General features: G+C 33.3%; 2 protein-coding genes across 9 annotated transcripts in view; one reads left to right on the top strand and one right to left on the bottom strand.

The window, feature by feature from the left end:
* Positions 1-20151, bottom strand: part of LOC127861481 (uncharacterized) — a 49522-nt gene extending 29371 nt beyond the window's left edge. For 2 of the 5 annotated variants that reach the window (XM_052399983.1, XM_052399987.1), the window contains exons 1-2: positions 20093-20151; positions 5471-5604 (exon numbers count right to left, since the gene is read on the bottom strand). In XM_052399983.1, coding sequence (XP_052255943.1) covers positions 5471-5581 — 111 coding nt within the window. In that variant the 5' untranslated portion in view covers positions 5582-5604; positions 20093-20151. Of the gene's footprint in view, positions 1-969; positions 1495-5470; positions 5605-7478; positions 7498-20092 lie in introns of those variants that run through there. The other 3 variants (XM_052399984.1, XM_052399988.1, XM_052399989.1) reach the window with 3 other exon arrangements.
* The window catches only part of LOC127861490 (single-stranded DNA-binding protein 3-like), a 479133-nt gene that overhangs the window by 182694 nt on the left and 275547 nt on the right, over positions 1-20892 (top strand). The window lies entirely within an intron of this gene.

Below are 20892 nucleotides of genomic sequence, written 5' to 3'. Positions count from 1 at the left end.
AATATAAAAATGTGATTGGCAGGGAAGGGGTGTGATCGAGACATGACAAGTGTGCTAGGCAATCCTTAATCGCAAGTTCACAGAACTGAGCACACTGCCCCCGGAGACTTACTTCCCGTACACCTCAATGAAAAAGTGTGTTTTAAGTGACCGTTTCAAAGAACACAATGATTTGGCATCCCTGATTCCACAAGGAAGTGAATTCCAGAGATTCGGAGCTGCTACTGCAAAGCTGCTGTCCCCATAGGAGCCTTTTACATTTGACGGTATTTCTAATATTGTTGATTTGTTTTGTGATCTTAGTGATCTTCTTGGTTTATAGACTGATGCTAAGCAAGTTTCTGATGTAAATGGGTGATTGGTCATTGAGTGCTTTGAAAGTATGAGTCATAATCTTATATTTTACTCTGTGTTGTATGGGTAGCCAGTGTAGATCCTTGTGAACAGGTGTGATGTGCTCATACCGAGAAGTCCTTAAGAGAACTCTAGCTGGCTTTTAGCTGCACAATTCTGAACCTTCTGAAGTTTATCTAGTTTGTTCTGTGGGACACAGTATAACAGACCATTTCAGTAGTCCAGTCTAGATGTCACCAAAGAATTGACAAGTGATTTTGTGGCATCTTTTGTAATGTACCGGTATTGTCTAATATCAGTAATATGACCAATTTGGCGTAGCTGTGTGTAACAAGATTTACTGATAAGAGTTTATATGCGCATCCATGCTCATTCGGGAATCAAACCATGCAGGCCCCTAAATTTCTGGCACATATGTCAATGTATGTGTTACTATAGCTTCATAATCAACAAAATGTTGCCTTAAAACTCAAAATCTCAATTGGTTCTACATTGAAATATATATAGTTATTTGTTACTTTCTCCAGTAGTAAGAAGCATTAATTAAGAGGGCAAAGATGAATATTTAAGAAAGAAAAAACAAATGAAATGTCATATAAAAAATCAAAACTGTACCTTATAATAAATTCCAATCATATAAAAGAGTAAATAAATTCCTCGTTAAAACATTCTAATAACTATTGTTTCATTCTACAATCATGCACTATGATGAAAAGTCCGATCCCACAGAAAATGTGCATAATAACACTAAGGATTCAATTCACCTTTACCATGAGTTCTCAGTATAAATTCACAGTTGCAAGCTCACAAATCTACGAACAAACTAGACAGTGTTTTATCACACTGAAACACAGTCACGGCCCTGAAGTCCCTTTATAAGGCAATTCTAAACACTTAAATGAATACTTCTATTTTGGACAGTTCACATCTTAATTGTCTTTGAGTTAAAGCAGGCAAAGGTTAATTTTAAGTTTTAAGCAAATTCACTTATATAACTGCCTCCATACACATGTCAAAGTAGTCTGACTGCATCTACAGAATTACATCTACATTTCTCTACACTAAGGCAATGTCCCAGCGGAATGTCCCAACCATTTTCTCCTGGGACACCCAAAAAACGTGTTCAGCTAATCAGACCCAGCTTATACTGAAGTGCTGGCCTGTCTGGACTGGAGATCAAATCAAACACACTGGATACTTAAATGGTGCATGTCAAGAGGATGTAATCAGCTTCACTGATACAGTTTATCTTCCAATCAATGCTCAAACAATGTATCAATGCTCACATGGTGTCTCAAGTGGACATCCAATGCTAAGACTGATACTGCCTCTTGCAATGTAAACATAGCTCACTTGTTTTTTCAGCGTAAGCTGTATTAAGCCAGCTTTTCACCTCTCCTGACCTTTGTAAGTGTCCAATAAAATTCAAATAAAATTTCCCGCGGCTAGGTACGAATGAATACACTTCATTTATTCCATTGGCTGATTTGAGTATTCCACCAGAACATTGGAAACATATCCGCGTCTTTGTAACACTGTTTTACTGCATGAAACAATTTTATTTCTAATGAAAAGGCTTAATAGATAGAACAGTTTTACACTCAATTCTCGACATCAATACAGTTTCTGCGTGCACCTTTTATTTTCAGAGAATTACCAGCGCAACGCGTTTATATTTAAAGGCTATGTTCTCATATTGAGTACTTACTTCCATATTCTTGTCAACATGTTAACATGTAAAAGTATAAAGAGCAGTGGAAGCGAGGCATCACTTTAATACATTGCATTTCAACCCGCGAGGTTTCGGGTCAATTCGCGGCCAGTGTATGAATGTCAGAGTTTATATACAGGTCATCATATACGCTATCCATGAACTAGGTGACCTGGAATTTTCTTTAGACCAGAAATATGTAGATTCTTAATGTGTTTTCAACAAAACAATGATAAATATTATTTGATTAATTTAACAATAATTGTTCCACAATATTGACCAATGTATTAAGACTGAGCGCGATGATTATCGATACTGTTAATAATCGAATCAAATAGCAATGCCCGACAAACCACTAAAACAGGTTTGTTCAAAGAACGCGCCTATAAATACGGATACTTCTCGTGTGGCCGGTTGACTCGTATGTTTTTATTTCACTACCATTCTTCTTTTGGTTTACTGTTTTGTATCTATAGGTTTATGACCAGCAATATGTAATAATGTAAAATAAGCCGCGAAAACTCCGCGTAACATCTCGTACTGCGTGTGATGCAGCTAAGAAGTGCACAGAAAAAAGACATTCGCTATCCTTGATCTCATCCATTGAACTATCAACGCCGTATATCTTTTTTAAAGATATTTCTTGTTATAATTACAAAAAGAGGCATCAAGCTGGGACAAGTTATCGTTTAAGTAGATAAGGCTTAAGGCTGTGAGTTACAACATGCTTGTACAAATTCTGTTTGAGAAATTGCATTGAAATATTTTTAAATATGAAGTTCAGTTATAATCATATTTGCACTTCAAGCCTTAAACATTTAACTACTGCATTTCATAAGGAAATGATAAGATGATACAACGAAGTCACAGGCACTTTTCTATTTCATGTAAGTCAATATAAGCAGAACAAGAATTTTAAGTCAACAAAGACCCCATGCTATCAAGAAACAATCCCATCAATATCCGATAGATAAATGTGCAAAAACATGTGCAAGCATACTACCTGGACCATGATATCTTGACAGAAAGGACATTCATCAATGTGCTATAAAACATGACAACATGTACCGTAAATCTACGAATATAATACACACTTTTTTACCTGCCGATTTTTTCTTCAAAAAAGGGGGTGCGTATAATATACGAGTTTAGACCAGAACAAACTTTTTTTCCTGTGCAAATTTTCAACTTAATCGCTGTTATTCGCTTCGCGGCAGCCATTATGAACTACACCATTACATCAAAGGGGTGCAACAGGGCTCGCGCTGTCGTTCGCCATTTGAGTCATTCGCGAAAATATTGAGAATTTGGCTCAATAAAAATCTTATTTGTGAAAATGCGAAAATCTAGTAAAACTTCATTGAAAACATCCGCCATTTATATCGGACTGGTTTTCTATATTTGTCTCTTTGTTTTAATGAAAGTGTTCGCAATTCGCAATTCGAACAGTAAACGAAACCCGGTCTGTACCCGATTATGAGACATCGCTTGACCTTATTGTTATTGTAGTGCTCATGGTAGCTGGCCAATCAACATTGAGCTCGCTTACACATGAACTGACGTTGTCGAATGAAATGTGAGAACGGGAGGAGCTATCGGATAATATTGAGTCATTCATGCGCAGACACTGTATACTTTGAATACACAGTTAATATCGTCGTCTGCCTACAAAATAGCAACTGGAGGCTAAGTCGTATAAAGAGATTAGCAAATGAAAAAAAACAAACTGACAATACCCGTAAATAAATATTTTTTAGCTGACCACTATTTATCATTCTACCGCATATTTACCATATCTGAAGAAAAGAGTGGTAATTAAATAATTAGTTTTATGATGCTAATAGAGTCTATTACACCTGTCTGCCGATTGCCGAATTAAATTGAAAGGTGATAATAAATTAATTTGTTTTTTACTCCCAAACTAGCCTTAATGACAGCAGCGTATTTTAATTAAAGAGATCATGAAAAACACGAGCGGTTTAATTGTATTTTAAGTTATATTAAAGTATCGAGTTTGTAACTCAAAAAAAGAAAAAGTAATTCATCTAGACAACTATAATAACGGAAGTAACCATTTTGTCTTCTTATTACTTTATTATTATAATAATTATTATCGTCCCGAATATTGTCAAATTGAATTAAATGTTAAAACAAAAAACAGCATCTCTGCTTCTTTCTTTTGTAATTATGATTGCTTGACCCGGATGTCAGCAAGGGGCCCGTGTGTTATCGGTAACAATCAATGGTAATATAAACAATAGACAGAGATATTTATTATGCAACTGTCATAACTACAGCACTATAACACATCCCGATCAATATACCGGGGTAACAGATAGTTGACAACACCAAATTGATTCGCTATTTTCACAACACAAAAATATATTGACACATTTTTTCGGAAATGGCCGATTTCGGACACTGATTTTTTTAAAGCGCAGGATTTTTTTCCACTTTTTGGGGAATTTTATCGCCATTTTCATGAAATTGGGAAAATAAATTCATTAGCCTTTTTTTCCACATGAAAAGTCCACTGATTAGGGAAATACTAAATTTGATATAACTCTTTATAATCATTCAAATTAAAAGAACAAAATCATATAATACTTTGTTAGATGTAATTGAATTGAAATTGAGATAAAATACGCATTAGACTTCTTTCTAAAAAAAAAACAAAAAAACATTTATTTTTTTTGGAAATTGGGAATTTTTTGCCACATTTTGGGAAAAAAGTATACTTTTTGGGATTGGGAACATAGCCGAATTTCGGCTATAAAATCGGGCCAAAAAAAAACCTGGTGCGTATTTTACTCGGATTTTCAATTTTTACCGATAAATTTTGACCAAACGCGGGGGTGCGTATTATGCACGAGGGCGTATTATATTCTTGGATTTACGGTATTTCAAGTTCATAACTTCCAAGTTTCAATATCCAGCATCAATCCATACATAACCAACAAGTTAAATCAATTCAAGAAGCTGTTATCTTAAAAGAGATCTAAAGAGAATCTTAGTTAGTTATCACTTAAGCATTCTGAAACAATTTATATTTGGTGAACACAAATATAAGAAAAGGTGATTTAAAATATAAGATCATCTCGGCTCCATGGCTGTTAAAAAACAAAGATATATCTTTTGAAATCACTTTTCTATCTTGAATTTTTTTTTATATACACTCAAGACATTATTACTAATATTGGTTAAGAAGCTGTGTTTTTATACGGCAAAATCATATTCACTCACTGATTTGATTAAAAAATATCTCAAACTTAAATTTCACGGAAAATAAAGTCTGTAATAAAATGTTGATTCTTCAAATTAAAGAATACATTGTGTAGTTAGACACTGAGCAAAAAGAAATGCCACCCAACTTGAAAAGCAAACAATCTGGTATAAGTTGCCTACCCTGGCATGTTTCTGCAGTATGTAATTGGCATGCAGGTCCATGTAATCAAGGGCCCTCAAGTACTTTTGTGCCATGGTTGAATGCTTCCTGAGGTTGTCTCTCTTTGTCATGTAATCATTTTACTATCGCCAAGCTGGAAAAAAAGAAACAAATAAATGGGCTGTGCTCTGTGAAAAGGGGGTTTAATGCAAGTGCTGAAAGTGTCATCCCAGTTTAGCCTGTGAAGTCTGCACAAACTCATTAATTTGTTCTTTGGAGAGTAAAAACAACAATTATTTTGTCTACAGAAAAATAATACAAAAACACATAATAAAGCATATTATGACATACAGATTTGTCCATCATAATGCTAAACATGTAAAGCAAAATGTGGCCAGTGTTTTTTTTCACCTATAGGGGAATGGTGGCGGGGCCCGTCCAAGGGGGAAAAACGCGTTGTTTTTTAGGAAAAGGGGGAAAATTTAAAATTCACTCTTATATGTAATGATATTTATTATATGAATACATGTGTGTATGAATGTGATATTCACAGGTGAATGTCTCTGTCCTTTTTCTTTAATATATATCAATGATCTTTTCAACATTAGTTTTAGAGTTTCAGACAATTAAACTGTCATACACAGTCTCTGTTTTCCTAGCCAATTTGAGTCTAATTGGGATTTTTTTAGTCGATGAAATGGCAAATTTGAGAATTTGTTATCAATAAAATGGACCAAATTGGAATGTTTTTATCAACAAATACTGACACAATATAGATACATCAGGCCTGTTATATTAATGGCCATTTTGGGGAAAAAATGCAATTCATGTGAAAAGTCCACTGATTTGGGAAAGACTAATTTGATATATTTCTTTATAATAATTCAAAATCATATTAAGTATAATTATATACTTTGTTAGTTGTTATAAGTTATCATAAGACAGTTCTTTCTAAAAACAAAACAAAAAAAAAAATAATATTTTTTTTCTTCTGAAAGGGATTTTTTCTACAAAATCTTTTTTGAGGGGAATGGGGCCGAATATTGGGCCTGAAAATGCCATAAAAAAACACTGGTGGCAAATCAATGTTTCACACATTTTCAAGTGAATTTCTAAGTATTACTTGTGTAACTTCCAAACAATATTAGCTAGATTGACAAGTATCAAATTCAATAAAGATAAAGAGCTCATCAGGGTTCATTGCCATTGTATTATATGACATACCCAGGACGAAATCAAGGATCTTGAATGATTTAAGTAAAACTTTGAAAAGCACATTCTCAACTTTACATATAAGTGCCTCAGGTTTTCACAGATCAAACATTTTGCTCCTTGGTTTAACTAATCATGCAAAAGATTAAAAATTGTTTAAGTGTAGTCGGGATTAAACCTCTGACCACTGGATTGTTGTAGGGAGGGATGAAATATTCAACACCTGGATTGTAAAACCAGTAAGTTACCACTAGCCCATGGATCTGCTACAAAAACCTACTTACACATACTTACCACAATACACTCAATAAATGAATGATCAAATTCCATTAATTATTGATACCTCACTGCAGTTGGTACTTAGGCAAGACAGCAATAAAATAGCCCAATGTGTATTTAGTCTAAACCCATATATTTAAGCATGATAATTTAGGTGTTTTTAGACAGTTTCAAATCTGCTGTTTGGGTTTGACAAGTTAAGGAGTTGTTGAGTTTTAAAGGTTCGATTCTTAAATAATACTTTTCAAAATTTGAAATGTGTTCACAATATTTGCAAATTTTGTTGTTTTACTAACAATATTTGGAAATTTTACTCAAAAGGTAGCATTAACAAAAAAAACAGAGGAACATAACATCTTTAATCAAAGTTGCAATTATAACAATCAAAAATGATTGATATTTTTCTAATTGCTATTATTTCATGATAATCTAGTATATAAACATACAAGCTTGCACTTATGTTTAACAAACATAAACATTGATATCATACTACACAGTAGTTTTAACCAAATTAAAAAGTTAACAACAACGACTTACTAAATGACGCTTGAAATCATCCATGATAACAATCCAACTTATAACTCCAACTAGATACTATAACCAATATAAGCAAATCACCTTGAAAAGAGGCATTTTGTCAAATCATTCCATCAAGACATACACATTTAAGGCCCAATAATCCTAAATACACACAGATAACCAATTGTTTTCCACTGCTATGCCCCCTAATTCATGTACAGGTTGGTATATTTAAATGGTATTATTTTTGGCAACAATGAAGTAGTGTTAACTATTTATTTAATCCATTGATCTTTAATAGCAGATTACTACGCTGTGATACAATTTTATGCAATGATTTAAGTTGGACACCACTGCCAAAGTAGGACTTATGTGCCAGACAAATAATCTGATTTATAATGTCCTATTATGTCTGAAAATTTTGACTCATGGAACTTTTAACACTGGTCAAAGTGAAGCACTATCAAAGTGAAGCACTATCAGGGAAAACAAGGCTAAAATGCATGTGCATAAACTGTCAGTCTAGATTAGACTGTGCAGTCCACATAGGCTAATCTGGAACAACACTTTGTGCTCATGCATTAAGCTTGGTTTTCTAAGAGCACAAACCAGATATTTCTTCTCTCAAACAAATTTGCAGCAGTACCTTTAACTGCATGTGCACAGATTTTAATATCAAATATAAATCAGCTTTGCTTGTGCTTCAACAAGACTGACCTAATATTAACAGGATCCTTAGTGGCCAACATGGTGGCAATATTCTGGAAATTGAAATCAAAATGGGCTTGTAGCCATTACAATATCTATGACCAAAGTTTGCTCATCTAAGGACAGCATATTACATGTACATGTATTTGATCTCAAACATGCTTTTACCACTCACAAACATTGTCGCTATGTTACCAAATAATGGACTTGGTTTTACATAAAATAAATTAATGTGTGTAGCCACCACAGACTCCCTAATGTGAATAGAGACAATTGTTCAAATCATTGATCAGGGTTTGGGGATCAAGAGATCGTCTAACACCAACCATAAATAAAAGTAGCCAAGAGCTCTGCCATTACTCCAAAACTAATTTACTTTTTTTCTTGAAAGACCAAAAGATTGGTTTCTTATGATAGACCAAAAACAAACATAACAACATGTTAGAAAGATACAGTTGCTAGTCATTCAACTTCATATAACAATATTCAAGTTAATAAACTATGCTAGGGTTTACTTTATGATACAAAGTAAACATATTTTTCTATGGTAAACATATTTAAGGTCTTGTATTCTTTGCTTTATTGTTTACTTTAAAACATGAACAGGTGCTAAGTTCACTTATTCTTCAGGGACCCCTGCATTGGATAATTTGTTAAGCATGCTGCACAAAGATACTGTCTGACCCCCCCCCCCCCCCCCAATCACTTAAGTCCAATACATCGCTTTCATTTCATCGGGTATTAATTTGCATTAAATGATTGGGATCTGTGTTTACAAAAGCTTATTCCTATCTATAAGTAGTCATCTCTACAACAGAGATCACAAATGGAAGCCATATTTAAGACAGATATTCAGAATTTAAGATCCCTAAACTTCTGGCAGGATAAAACATGTTCAAACTCCATGGAACATACATCTAAGAGTTATAACCAAGCAGAAATATATTTTTATTTTTTTTGTAACCTTTCAAAAATTTCTTTAATTAGAAAAAATATTGTAGTTCAATGAATTGCTATGAAAATATAGGTACACAGGTAATTACAGTATATTTATATTATAGCAGTACTATTTATTTATGTATATATATAAGAGCACAATATATGTATTTTTTGGAATCTGTTACAAATGTTGGAGCAACTCCCTTTAAACATACGAAAATAGTTGAATAGCTCGTATTGCAAATAATTTCACCCTGATCAAACATTAAGGATAAAAAAGTAAATAAATCAGGTTAGATAATACAAAGCTATTTCACTGTATTAAATGATACGACTCAAATGTTAAAGCGCATGTTACAAAGAATTATCAAAATACATATTTGATCAACAGATAATGTTCTATTTTAATGTATGCCTCTCAGAAATGTAATTTAACTTCAAACAGTAGTAAAAATAACCATAACAAATGACTTTTCAGATTTATGATTATGATGCAAAAAGTATTTCCAATTTTTGAGTCCTTTTTTTTTGTTTTGCAGTAGCAAAATTTTGCATATTGAAACAACTTCAATCAATTTGCAAAGTATTATACACAAATGTGTTGCCACTTAAAGAAGGTGTAATGTATTTTTCCTCAGTTGGCCATATCAAAGTTCAATAGCAATAAATTACAAGGCTAGTTAATTGATTCATAACAGAGTTATGGTATACTTAGATATTAGCACTTTAATAAATTGACAATTAAACTGGTATATAAGGCTAAAAAAGCATTTCATATCATTCTCACAATGTCAGATGATACTTGTGTTGGTTGTAATGTGCGTGTTTGTGTGCCACAGGAAGCGTTGCAATGTGATTCGTGCTCACGTTGGCAACGCAGAACCTGCGAGAACTTGCAGGTTAAATCATTGTTAAATAAATAATTGATAGTAAATTTAAGTAAATAGCAATACAGAAAAGCAACGATGCCATTGTCAAATTTAAGTTCAAATTGGGAGTAAACACTTTATTGACATGTTTGTTGGTATGTAAAATCAGTTAAATATTTCTTTCCAGTTTAATTCATGCTCCCGGAAATATATTTTTTCCATTTTATTTGGAATTTGGATGGTTTGTAAATGATATCGTTTATTTGTATACTGTATAATAGTTTGTTCGGTTTTGTTTTGTCATGAGTTTTTCGAAAAATTGTGTCTAATGTTTTGCGTGTTGTGTGTGTATATACTAGATTTTATATGTGAAGGAATACTTTTTATCAGCGTACTATTTATCAATGTTCTATTGTTTGTGTTTATGTTTTCCTTATTCCAAAAAAATGTTTTACTATAGCTTTTTCCTTCTCACTTATTTGTGACTAGATGTGATCTAAGATATGAATATATATATTTTTTTGCTATATCCAGTATTTGAGACTTTTGTTTGCATTCAAAACGTAAAGACCCATCATATCGTCCAGTATTTTATGACAAACAATGTTCAGTGTGTTTTGCTACATTGTCTGCCATTTTAAAATATATCTGTTGGTAAGAAAATTGTAATGGGCCCATTTGGGATTAGGGTGTGAATAATTGTTGTATTATCAACAAACTTCGTTAATTATGGTCCACACGTCACTCTGTCAACTGCTAGCGGAATTATAATCGCGCTTAGTACAAAATTAGATGTAGCGGGTATTTTTTATCTATTGAACCATCGACAGTTGATCCTAAAATATAGACTTATATAATAAATTAAATTATGTTTCTACTATAAGTAACTTTGCAGACATGATTTGAATTTTTATTTTCAAGACGATTTCACTTCTTTGTGTGTCTGTCTTTACTTTAAAAAAATGCCTAATGTTACTAACTTGTAAATGAAGCTTTTGCTAGATAATATTCCTGTACACTGTAACTCCAATATAACGCGGATGACGGGGTCCAAGCCACGCAACAGCGTTATAAACGGACAGCGTTATAAGTTTTGAGCTTATTTATTTAAGAGGGCTATAAAAACAGGTAAAGTATAGCCTATAATATAGGTCTTGTGTATTGTCATGCTGTGTTGTCATCCGCAAATACATGCATATAAACCGAATCGAACGATAACAGTACACATACCGCTTTTTTAATGTGCACATTTATCCGATAATCCAATATAATTACAACATCACTTACGAAAAAATAATGTTAAACATTTATGACAAGAAATATGTTTACGAATTTCGTAAACAAATTTATTTGCCTACGCCATTTTTCAGAAAATTTAGTACAGTGCATTATGGGACACAGCTTTCATTGAACGAGCGAATTTAAATTTAGATTGAATGCAATACGATACATATACAAAGAAATATTTTATTGCGTCATACGCAGCATGTAAAAAACGTGCTTTCCGTGAACTTTCCGATAACAGGCACAAATTTAAGTGCATCTCTGTTAACTATTACACTGCATTACATAAGCATGTAAATAAAACGCAGGATTTTTTAATTTCATTTTCGTATACGTACCGAAACATTAAACACACACACAGAAATTTTTATTTATCAAGCATGTGTAGCATATAATAAACGATAACACACTTACACAGCCATAGTTTATACAATGAAATACCATACACGATAAATACAAAACATAAACAGGTAATCGTTTTAAAGAACTTTAATTTGATAATTATTCCGCTTGCACTTGCCTTATTGAAATTCGCGCACTGAACCGCTCTGATAGGGAATACATGTAATAAACACGGACTCGCGAGTTTTCACACCTTTATTGACATTACACAACAGATTAACACCAATTAGCTGTCGAGTGTCGTTCAACCTCTAATCGATTAAAATCAGTTTAACGGACGGATAAAGCAATCAAGCTGTGATCGACGGCATCTTTGAATTTTCTGAAAATACATGAAGTTGCATAACATGGATTTGAATCAGAAATGGAAGGTTGGAGAAAAAACGGGATCCAAGGACCCCCCGCGTTATATTGGACACAGCGTTATAACGGACCGCACTATATTGGAGTTACAGTGTATACATAATTTGTGATATGTATTATTCATCATATGCAGGGATCATTTTTTTTCGGTTTTGTCGGTCCTAGACCGATTGGGGTCATGAAAGACCGATTGAAAATCCCAAACAGTCGGTCCGATTCTGTTAGCTAAAATTTCCGAGTCATGAAATCAATTACACAGTGCACATGCTAACACACCCTTATTACACTGTTATCTCGATTAGGTGTGATAAACCATTCGCTGCAGTCTCTAAACCGGTCAGGACCAGTTTATTGCACGTAAGCCGACTAGTATCAGAGTATGACACCAAGCAGCGAAGATTCGCGCGGTTGTGTATTAGTCATGTGTGAATAACCCCATGTCAATATCAATCGATAATTTCAATGGCTTATACCTTGCACATTAATCGGTCCGTAATGTGTACTCGTCCACATTAAAATCGTTGACAGTTACTTCGGAGTTGAAAACCGCGATTTTATCCTCGTGGAAATTGTGCATTTCATGCATGATACAGTAAACTTTCATATAAACAAAGTAGAAAATCTGATATTCTGCAATAATTATACACTGAGAGCACGCGCTGTAACTTAACAAAACATGCCGATACATTTTCCACCAGCGTAATAATCCGGCAATAAATGTTAAAGTCACGGATCTGATCGACAGAACAGCCGAAAGTTATTTTTTATGGGCGGAACTTGTCTTCACATAAAATAGTACACAAGAAAAATAATATACATTGTATAAATCTTTAGTAAAAATCGTGTTAGAATCAAAATAATTCGTGTACTTTATTGTTTGAAGTTTAGATGCGTGGTTTCAAATCACTCGTGCTTCGCACTGGTGATTTAATCCTTACGCATCTTAACTATCGGCCGTGGGTTATTCGACAACATAACGTACACGAATTATTTCTAAACTATTTGATTTTGTTATTGTCAGTAGCCAACATACGCACAGACATTTGTTTAGTTCAGTGCATGTTTGTAAGCTATTATCGAATCAACAACGATTTAAAACATCGGTATTGACTAACACGAATGCCGGACAAAAACCCTCCCTGATAAAAACCCTCCCGTCCGTTATATAGGGGCCGGACAAAAACCCTCCCATGAAAAATGGGGGTCGGACGAAAACCCTCCCATAAAAAAAACGGGACCGGACTAAAACCCTCCCGTAAAATATAAGCCACGAATTCAAGTACCAACGATTATTTATAAAGTTTTAATCTGAAATCGGTCATTTCCAAATGTCATTTCCGACGTTTGTCTTTTGTCACAGATTACTAATATTTACAACGATGAAAAAGTCAGCTCAAACAACACACGAAACAACAATGAAATAGCAAATGATAAAACCAATTGAGAAAACTCATTTTGTTCCGTTTAAAAAAATGCCTAAGGAAATTTAACTTGTACATTTATGATACCACCCTCATGAATGGCAAAATCAATGGCATATGTTTAAACGTAATTTGTCATGATTTCGGATATAAATTTTCGGACACTTTTTTCCCCATTTGAATCCAGACCGATTGATGTTGTATTATGCATCGAAAATGCTTTGTTGATTTGAAATGATCAATGATATGTGTTTTTTCATGTCCATTTTTATCGATGTTTGCCATGTATGTTATTTTTTTAACTTTGTTCAAATAGAACCAGTCATATTCAATGTACCTATAAAGTTTCATGATCCTAGGCGTAAGCATTTTTGAGTTATCATTCGGAAACCATTTTACTATTTCAAGTCACTGTGACCTTGACCTTTGACCTGAAAATCAATAGGAGTCATCTGCCAGTCGTTATAAATGTACCTATGAAGTTTCATGATCCTAGGCGTAAGCATTCTTGAGTTATCATCCTGAAACCATTTTACTGTTTCGAGTCACTGTGACCTTGACCTTTGACCTAGTGACCTGAAAATCAATAGTGGTTATCTGCCAGTCATGATCAATGTACCTATGAATTTTCATGATCCTAGGCCTAAGCGTTCTTGAGTTATCATCCGGAAACCATCTGGTGGACGGACCGACCGACGGACCGACCGACATGTGCAAAACAATATACCCCCTCTTCTTTGAAGGGGGGCATAAAAATAAAACTGATCAAAATTCGATAAATTATATTTGTTTGGTTATGACCATTTTTATTGATGTTTGCCATCTGTTTTTTTTAAACTTTTTTAAAATAGAAAAAGTAATCTGATTAAAATTTGGTGAATTATATTTGTTTGGTAATGTACATTTTTATCGATGTTTGCCATGCATGTTTCTTTCTACGTGTTTAAAAGGAAAAAAAATACAAATGATTAAAATTCCATGTGTTTGCCTTATTTTTATGTTCCTATATCAATAGTATATATTAATTACTTAGGTTAAAAATTGATCAATAGTATATATTAATTACTTAGGTTAAAAATTGAAGTAAGTGTCGAAGCATTAATGTCAATGACAAAACAATACACGTTGAAATATATATTTATATTTTTAAATTCATTATTTATTAACAACTAAGGAAATTTTTTTAAACGATTACTATGAGTTTGCAAACATTAAAATTTAGATTTAACTATTCCATTTCCCATTAATTTTCAATTTAAGATTAAATAAAGCTCTAAAAGACATTGAGATGACATAAAAATGTATGTTGAAATATATTAATTTACCAATAAATGCATTTAATTTGTTACAAACTTACATACTTTCTTAAAAACAAACTAAGGGCCGAAGCATCTAACTATAAGTGCCGAAACATCCAACTTCAAGTGCCGAAATAACTACCGAAGTGCCTAAAGTCGGAAGTAACTAGGTACAAAACTGACTAGGATTCATTGGATGTAAGGTCAATCCGTGAAAAGTCGGACGTCTTTAAAAGTCGGACAGTTGACAGTAAAACACATAATAAAATACACAATAACCGAACTGAAACCCCAGTAACACGCATTTAGTGACACATAGCCATTCACTTTGAAAAATACATCTGTACAGTATGTGCATCGACACCGTTTACTTAACACAAAACCAATGACGTGCCACACACAGGCTTATGACGATACGCATTGTTTTCAGAAAGGCGGGCAATTTGAATGCTAAGGTTCGTTCAGTGATTTTCATTGCGCAACGGCTATACGATTGTATATTGATTCAGATATCGATTGTTTTATTGTTTAAGGAGATAAAATTTAATAGTTTTATGAAGAATATCTGAAAATTTATTATGTATTTGACGAAATTAAAAGTGTCCGACATTTAACTACAAATTTTTGCATTGCAGTTAAAACTCGGACAATAGCAAGGAAATAACAAACACACAAAAAACGAAGCCACTTTGCATTAAGTTATCAATCATGGCTAAATATTGACAATAAATACTAAATACAGCAGTAAGCCTGTACATTTCGTAAATGTTATAATGAAATAAACACCGACTGCCCGACTATATCATTGGTTAGCACACTCGATTATCACTCAGGCGACCCAGGTTTGATACCCGCTCCCGGCGCATATGAGTTCGGTTGGTGGTCAACTGTTTTCCCCACAGCACAAGACCACCTCAAAATTATTACCTCAGTAAATAGTTAAAAATTGCATATATATAATTCAAATTTTGTTCAAACTTTTGTTAGTCTAAAATCTGATTAGGTAGTTGCGCGGACGGACCCTATAAACTTCGAAATACACATCGTCCCACCCACACGCCCGCATGCATCCCCCACCACACACATTAAGTATTGATTTAAAAATTGCGTTGAGGCCATTTCAGTTGCATTTTAAAATTATAAATCTTTATAGGCAATGAAGAAAGTCATCATTAAAGGTCTATATGCAGTCGGCATGCATCACCATGGGCAAAGGGCTCTCCAGGTTGCCGCCCAATACCTCGGAAAACGGGAACCGGAAAACTCTTTTGACCGACATGCCATTGCCATCCACGCACACCCTTCAGATAGATTGTGTGCCTATTTGCGTCGCCAAGACGCTCTTTTCATATCGGAATTACACAGACTCAATTTTACGCCGTAAATTGCATGTCTATTCATCATATGTTTCTGTTCTAGTTTCATTGTGATCAAATATGGAATGTCTATTCATCGTATGTTTCTGTTCTAGTTTCATTGTGATCAAATATGGAAATCAATTACACATCAAATTTTATCAATAAATAACAAATACTCGATACGTGTTAAGCAAATTAAAATTAGTCCAGCAGTTTACATAAGAAGCAGCATTAAATAGTACAGCACACGTAAAATTCTGCTACATTCAAATTATTTCATTTTACTGTAAATAAATGAAGTTTGGTTCAATTTCTGTTCCACAGTCTAAGATTTAACTACGCAAAAAAAACTGTCTGAGTTTCAGCTACGATGTGTCCGAGTTTCGACTACTCTGTCCGAGTCATAGCGATTCGCATCAAGCAACATTTTCATAATGTAAATCGCGGTGTTTTCACATAACATCATCGATGTCACCATAATTCGAAACTACGCTCATTTGACTTTATAAGGGGAGGTAATCCCCAAAACGACTTGTCGTACATTCTATATAATGATTCAATAGCTTTGGAATATAGAGTTTTGTCCAACTTTTCACGGATTGACCCTACCTCATATCACTAGATCTTGTTTTATGTGAAAAGTATATTTAAAAAATGTTAGTACTAAAGAAGTCCAGTCATCAATAGCTATCATAAATGTTTTATAAAAAGGATCCTGATCCTTACGAACCTTAGAACATTGAGTCTATGGTATAGTAACATATATGCAAAAAGAAGTTATACAAAGTTTAATTACTGTTTAAGTTTATATAAAATAAGTTCAGTGAATCAAATTTATTAATTTAGTTGGCTTCGTGCCTATTGACATCGAGTACTTCTTTTTTTCGGTGTGATGTCATGATAAATGTCACCATGTGAGTAGTATATGTTTTTGCAAGTGTGTAATGCATTGCGAGGTTAAACATGCCGTCAATCAACAAATTTGACATGGATTTATCGAGAATTAAATAAATCTTTGAAGGTATCGTCCAGTCACCTGTTTCGGTCGATGGTAGATTTATTGCGTGCGCTCTATCCAAGTGACAAATGACGTCATCGTTTTGTGTGGACATAGCAAATGTCAACATCGGCAGCTACTCAAAGTGTTTATAAAAAATAAGAACATAACCAGCACAGATTTAAATTGGAATTGATTACCATCTACATTTTGATCATTTTTGCTATTACTTTTTTTTTATCTTTTTACAAAAATATCATCAGCATACAGAAACTTAGTTTTTGATAGTTCCCAGTATGCAGAGGCCTGCTACAGTCACTACTATTTTAATGTAACTGTTAGGACAACCCTCGCCAAAATATTTAGGTCTGGAGTCAATCGACCAAAACAGGTGACGCAGTTCACAACGGTAATGTAACGACTCGCCCCCTTAACGACTCGCCCCATAACGACTCGCCCCACTTTTTATAACGACTCGCCCCACATGTATAACGACTCGCCCAACATATATAACGACTCGCCCTATCAAAATAAAATGTTATATTATATATGGTAATATAAATGAAATCAATTCATAATATGAATTTAAGGTTCGGCATTGTTTGATAACCATCGTTCAGCGGTTTTTTGCCTTATACCTGACCTTATAAATGACGTCTATTGCAGGCATATTCTGAAAAGTAATAATTTTTATTTTATGATTTTTTTACATCTGTGTTTAGTGACAATATTATCATAAAGCAAGACTATTGGGTATCGGTACATTTGTCTCATGTCATACTTTCCTTTATATTTATAAAAAGAAGCAAAGGCTAAGATCATATCGACAATTAAAGATTCCCAGGTTAAATTACTCAAGAATTTAGGGATTATCGTTATAAAGAGACCGATGAATTAACAACATAATTGACAGGTACATTACCGAGGGCGGGTGATGACAATCAACAATAAATGTGTCATAATCGCGAAAGCGTGAATACCTTGCTTCGTGGTAAAGATATTTTCATATATACGGGTATTGAAAGGTAAGAAAAATGAAAAAAGGTCTTTGCCGAAATTTATTTTTTGCAGAAATTTTACGGACACAATTCATCTGTAAGATAATTTTTTATTTATAATTTTAAAATTACCATTATAATCTTAAATCTACCTATTTATTACCTGTTGATCTGAATACACAACACACGTTTTAAAAATCTTTTTTCATACTATAAAAATGCGTATCAGTCCTTTTGTGTTTTTCACACAAACTTTACTTTAAAATGCTATTCAAATGGCGTTTCTTTTAAATTTTGGTGTGAACAATTAGCGCGGAAGGTTTTCAATGGTTTCAAATCAACATTTAACGCTAATTAAATGGCGGTCCTTTTAATTTGTAGGTGTGAACAATTACCGCGGAAAATTTGCAATGGTTTCAAATAAACAAGAAACCATTTGTGATAAATCAATTAATTCCACGATTTGTTTAATTACTTAAATGGTTATAACTTTAATTGAGTCATACGTGCCACTGCGGAGTTTAGTATTTAAAGATGTATACATGATTATAGCATACCATTATTTTAAATTGATAATTCGACTAACACCATGCCTGCGCTTTGCACTCTGTATTTGCAGCGCAGCTGCTGGACTTGTGTTCAGCCATGTACGGACCTGTGCAAATAGTTGTTGTTGTTTGTGTAAATAGTGTTTAAATTTGTTATGAATAAAACGTTTGAATAAAATCATTTTCATAAATTCAATGTTGATAATATTAAGATATAATTATATTGATTACCCGGTACTGATGTATTACTGTCTTTTTGTAAATTTTTCTTATTATATCAATGTATTGATATTATTATACACACTGCGTAACTTTCTTTTTTTTTATAAGTTGTTGTTGTTGTTGTTGTATATAAGTACATAAGTATCTAATAAACCATCAACACAAAAAAAGTTTTTCTTATATATTTCTCTTTCTTTTCATCTGTACTGTTTACATTTAACATAGATGCTAAAAATGTAACAATAAAAATGATGGGACGAGTCGTTATATATTATATACGCAAAAACATAGTTATGTTACTGTGGTAACGCATAATATTAATTGCAAGAGTTGATAAAATTCCAGGTGTAGAAATCTTGAACATATCATGCAGGATGCGATACAGTATTCCAGTTTCTGTTGAAAGTTCCTGAAAAAGGTGAAAGTTAAAGTAAAGCATTTTAACAAATTTCATCAAACTTCTAATTTGCCAAATCTTAAGATATTTTTTCAATACCCCACCAGTTTTTACCGACTTAAAACACAATAAAATCGAAATTAAATAAAAATCCTACCATATAAGTAATGATGGGGTCGAGTCGTTATCTATGTGGGGGGAGTCGTTATACATGTGGGGCGAGTCGTTATAAAAGTGGGGCGAGTCGTTATAAAAAGTGGGGCGAGTCGTTATGGGGCGAGTCGTTAAGGGGGCGAGTCGTTAGTAAACCTACACAACTTACCTTGTATGTTTTCATAGCAGAATCTTGGTGTTTTGGAAAAAAGGGGAAGCACTTGAACGATCTCAATAAATGAATTGATGGACTGTAAATAAGTCTTGCTGTGGGTATTTTTTATTTTGCCGATTTTATTGTATTAAATCTAAAATATTTTTGATTATTTGTTACATCGACTGAAACAGGTGACTCGAGGATAAATGGGGTAGTGTTGCATTATTTACATTATGTCAGAAATTATGTTACTCATTTTCTTAACCGATAGATACGTGGTAACCGGAGGATTTTGCTTACCAATTTTACTTTTCTGTGCATTGTAAAATTACTAAAATGGATTTTTGGTTCCTAATCCTAGCAAATTTCTTTACGAACAATTTCCCCTTGTTCAGCCATCAGAAATTGTAAAGGGCACATTCTGAGTAAAAATATCTAGACTAGTTAATGCCATGTTATATGCTGCGTTTTCTTTAATTAAAACATTGCTTCGTTGTAGGTGAATAAATTTTAAATACCTCTTAAATTTTGGCGTCTAGCAGTTGTCAATAACATTGGCTACTTCCGATGATTAAAATTTAGACGAATTTTTTTTTATTAATTTGCGGGTTAGTCTGGTACCCGGCTTATTCATGGGTAGTGCGCCAGGCATATCCCAACAAAATGTTGGACGCAACGGTTTATTTATTTTAACAACATGTTTAATTTTAGAAAAAGTGTTATTTACAAATCTAGACATATTAGTGGATTTAAAAACTTTAGAATATGCATTTTTATAAAACTTATTCTAACACTACACGCGACATATAGACAAAGAAGGAAATCAAGTGTGGGTTATATATAGGATCTTGCATGAGTGGTCGTTTTGTATTGAATTTATTAAACAAGTCATCTAAATAAAGTTTAAAACGAGGCTTGCCGATTTTTTATCTTTATTTAGATGTCGAGTTTAATAAATGCAATACAAAATGACCACGAATATAAGATTCTATTTATAACATGACCAACACATTTTCTTTTTATCATTATGCTCTTTTCACCATTTATTCACATTGTAAAAGAGTTTAACTGAAGAAATTCGCCGGAATAATGACGTTATTTCGTCAAAAAAGACGTCAATTCACACACATTTATATAACTAGTGTAATAACACCCGCGTAATAAACAAAATTGAGCGTTACGTTATTTCACTCCTGGAGCGTAGGTCATGTTATAATCTGAAATAATTATGGGCGGAGCTTAATGTTTCGAAAATAGTTCCGATTAAATAAAGAAAATATTGCAATAAAATGCACGTGCTAAAACCCGCTCTAAAAGA

Source organism: Dreissena polymorpha, chromosome 16, assembly GCF_020536995.1.
Source record: "Dreissena polymorpha isolate Duluth1 chromosome 16, UMN_Dpol_1.0, whole genome shotgun sequence".
Classification (NCBI taxonomy): domain Eukaryota; kingdom Metazoa; phylum Mollusca; class Bivalvia; order Myida; family Dreissenidae; genus Dreissena; species Dreissena polymorpha.
This window is presented reverse-complemented; position numbering and strand designations above follow the sequence as displayed.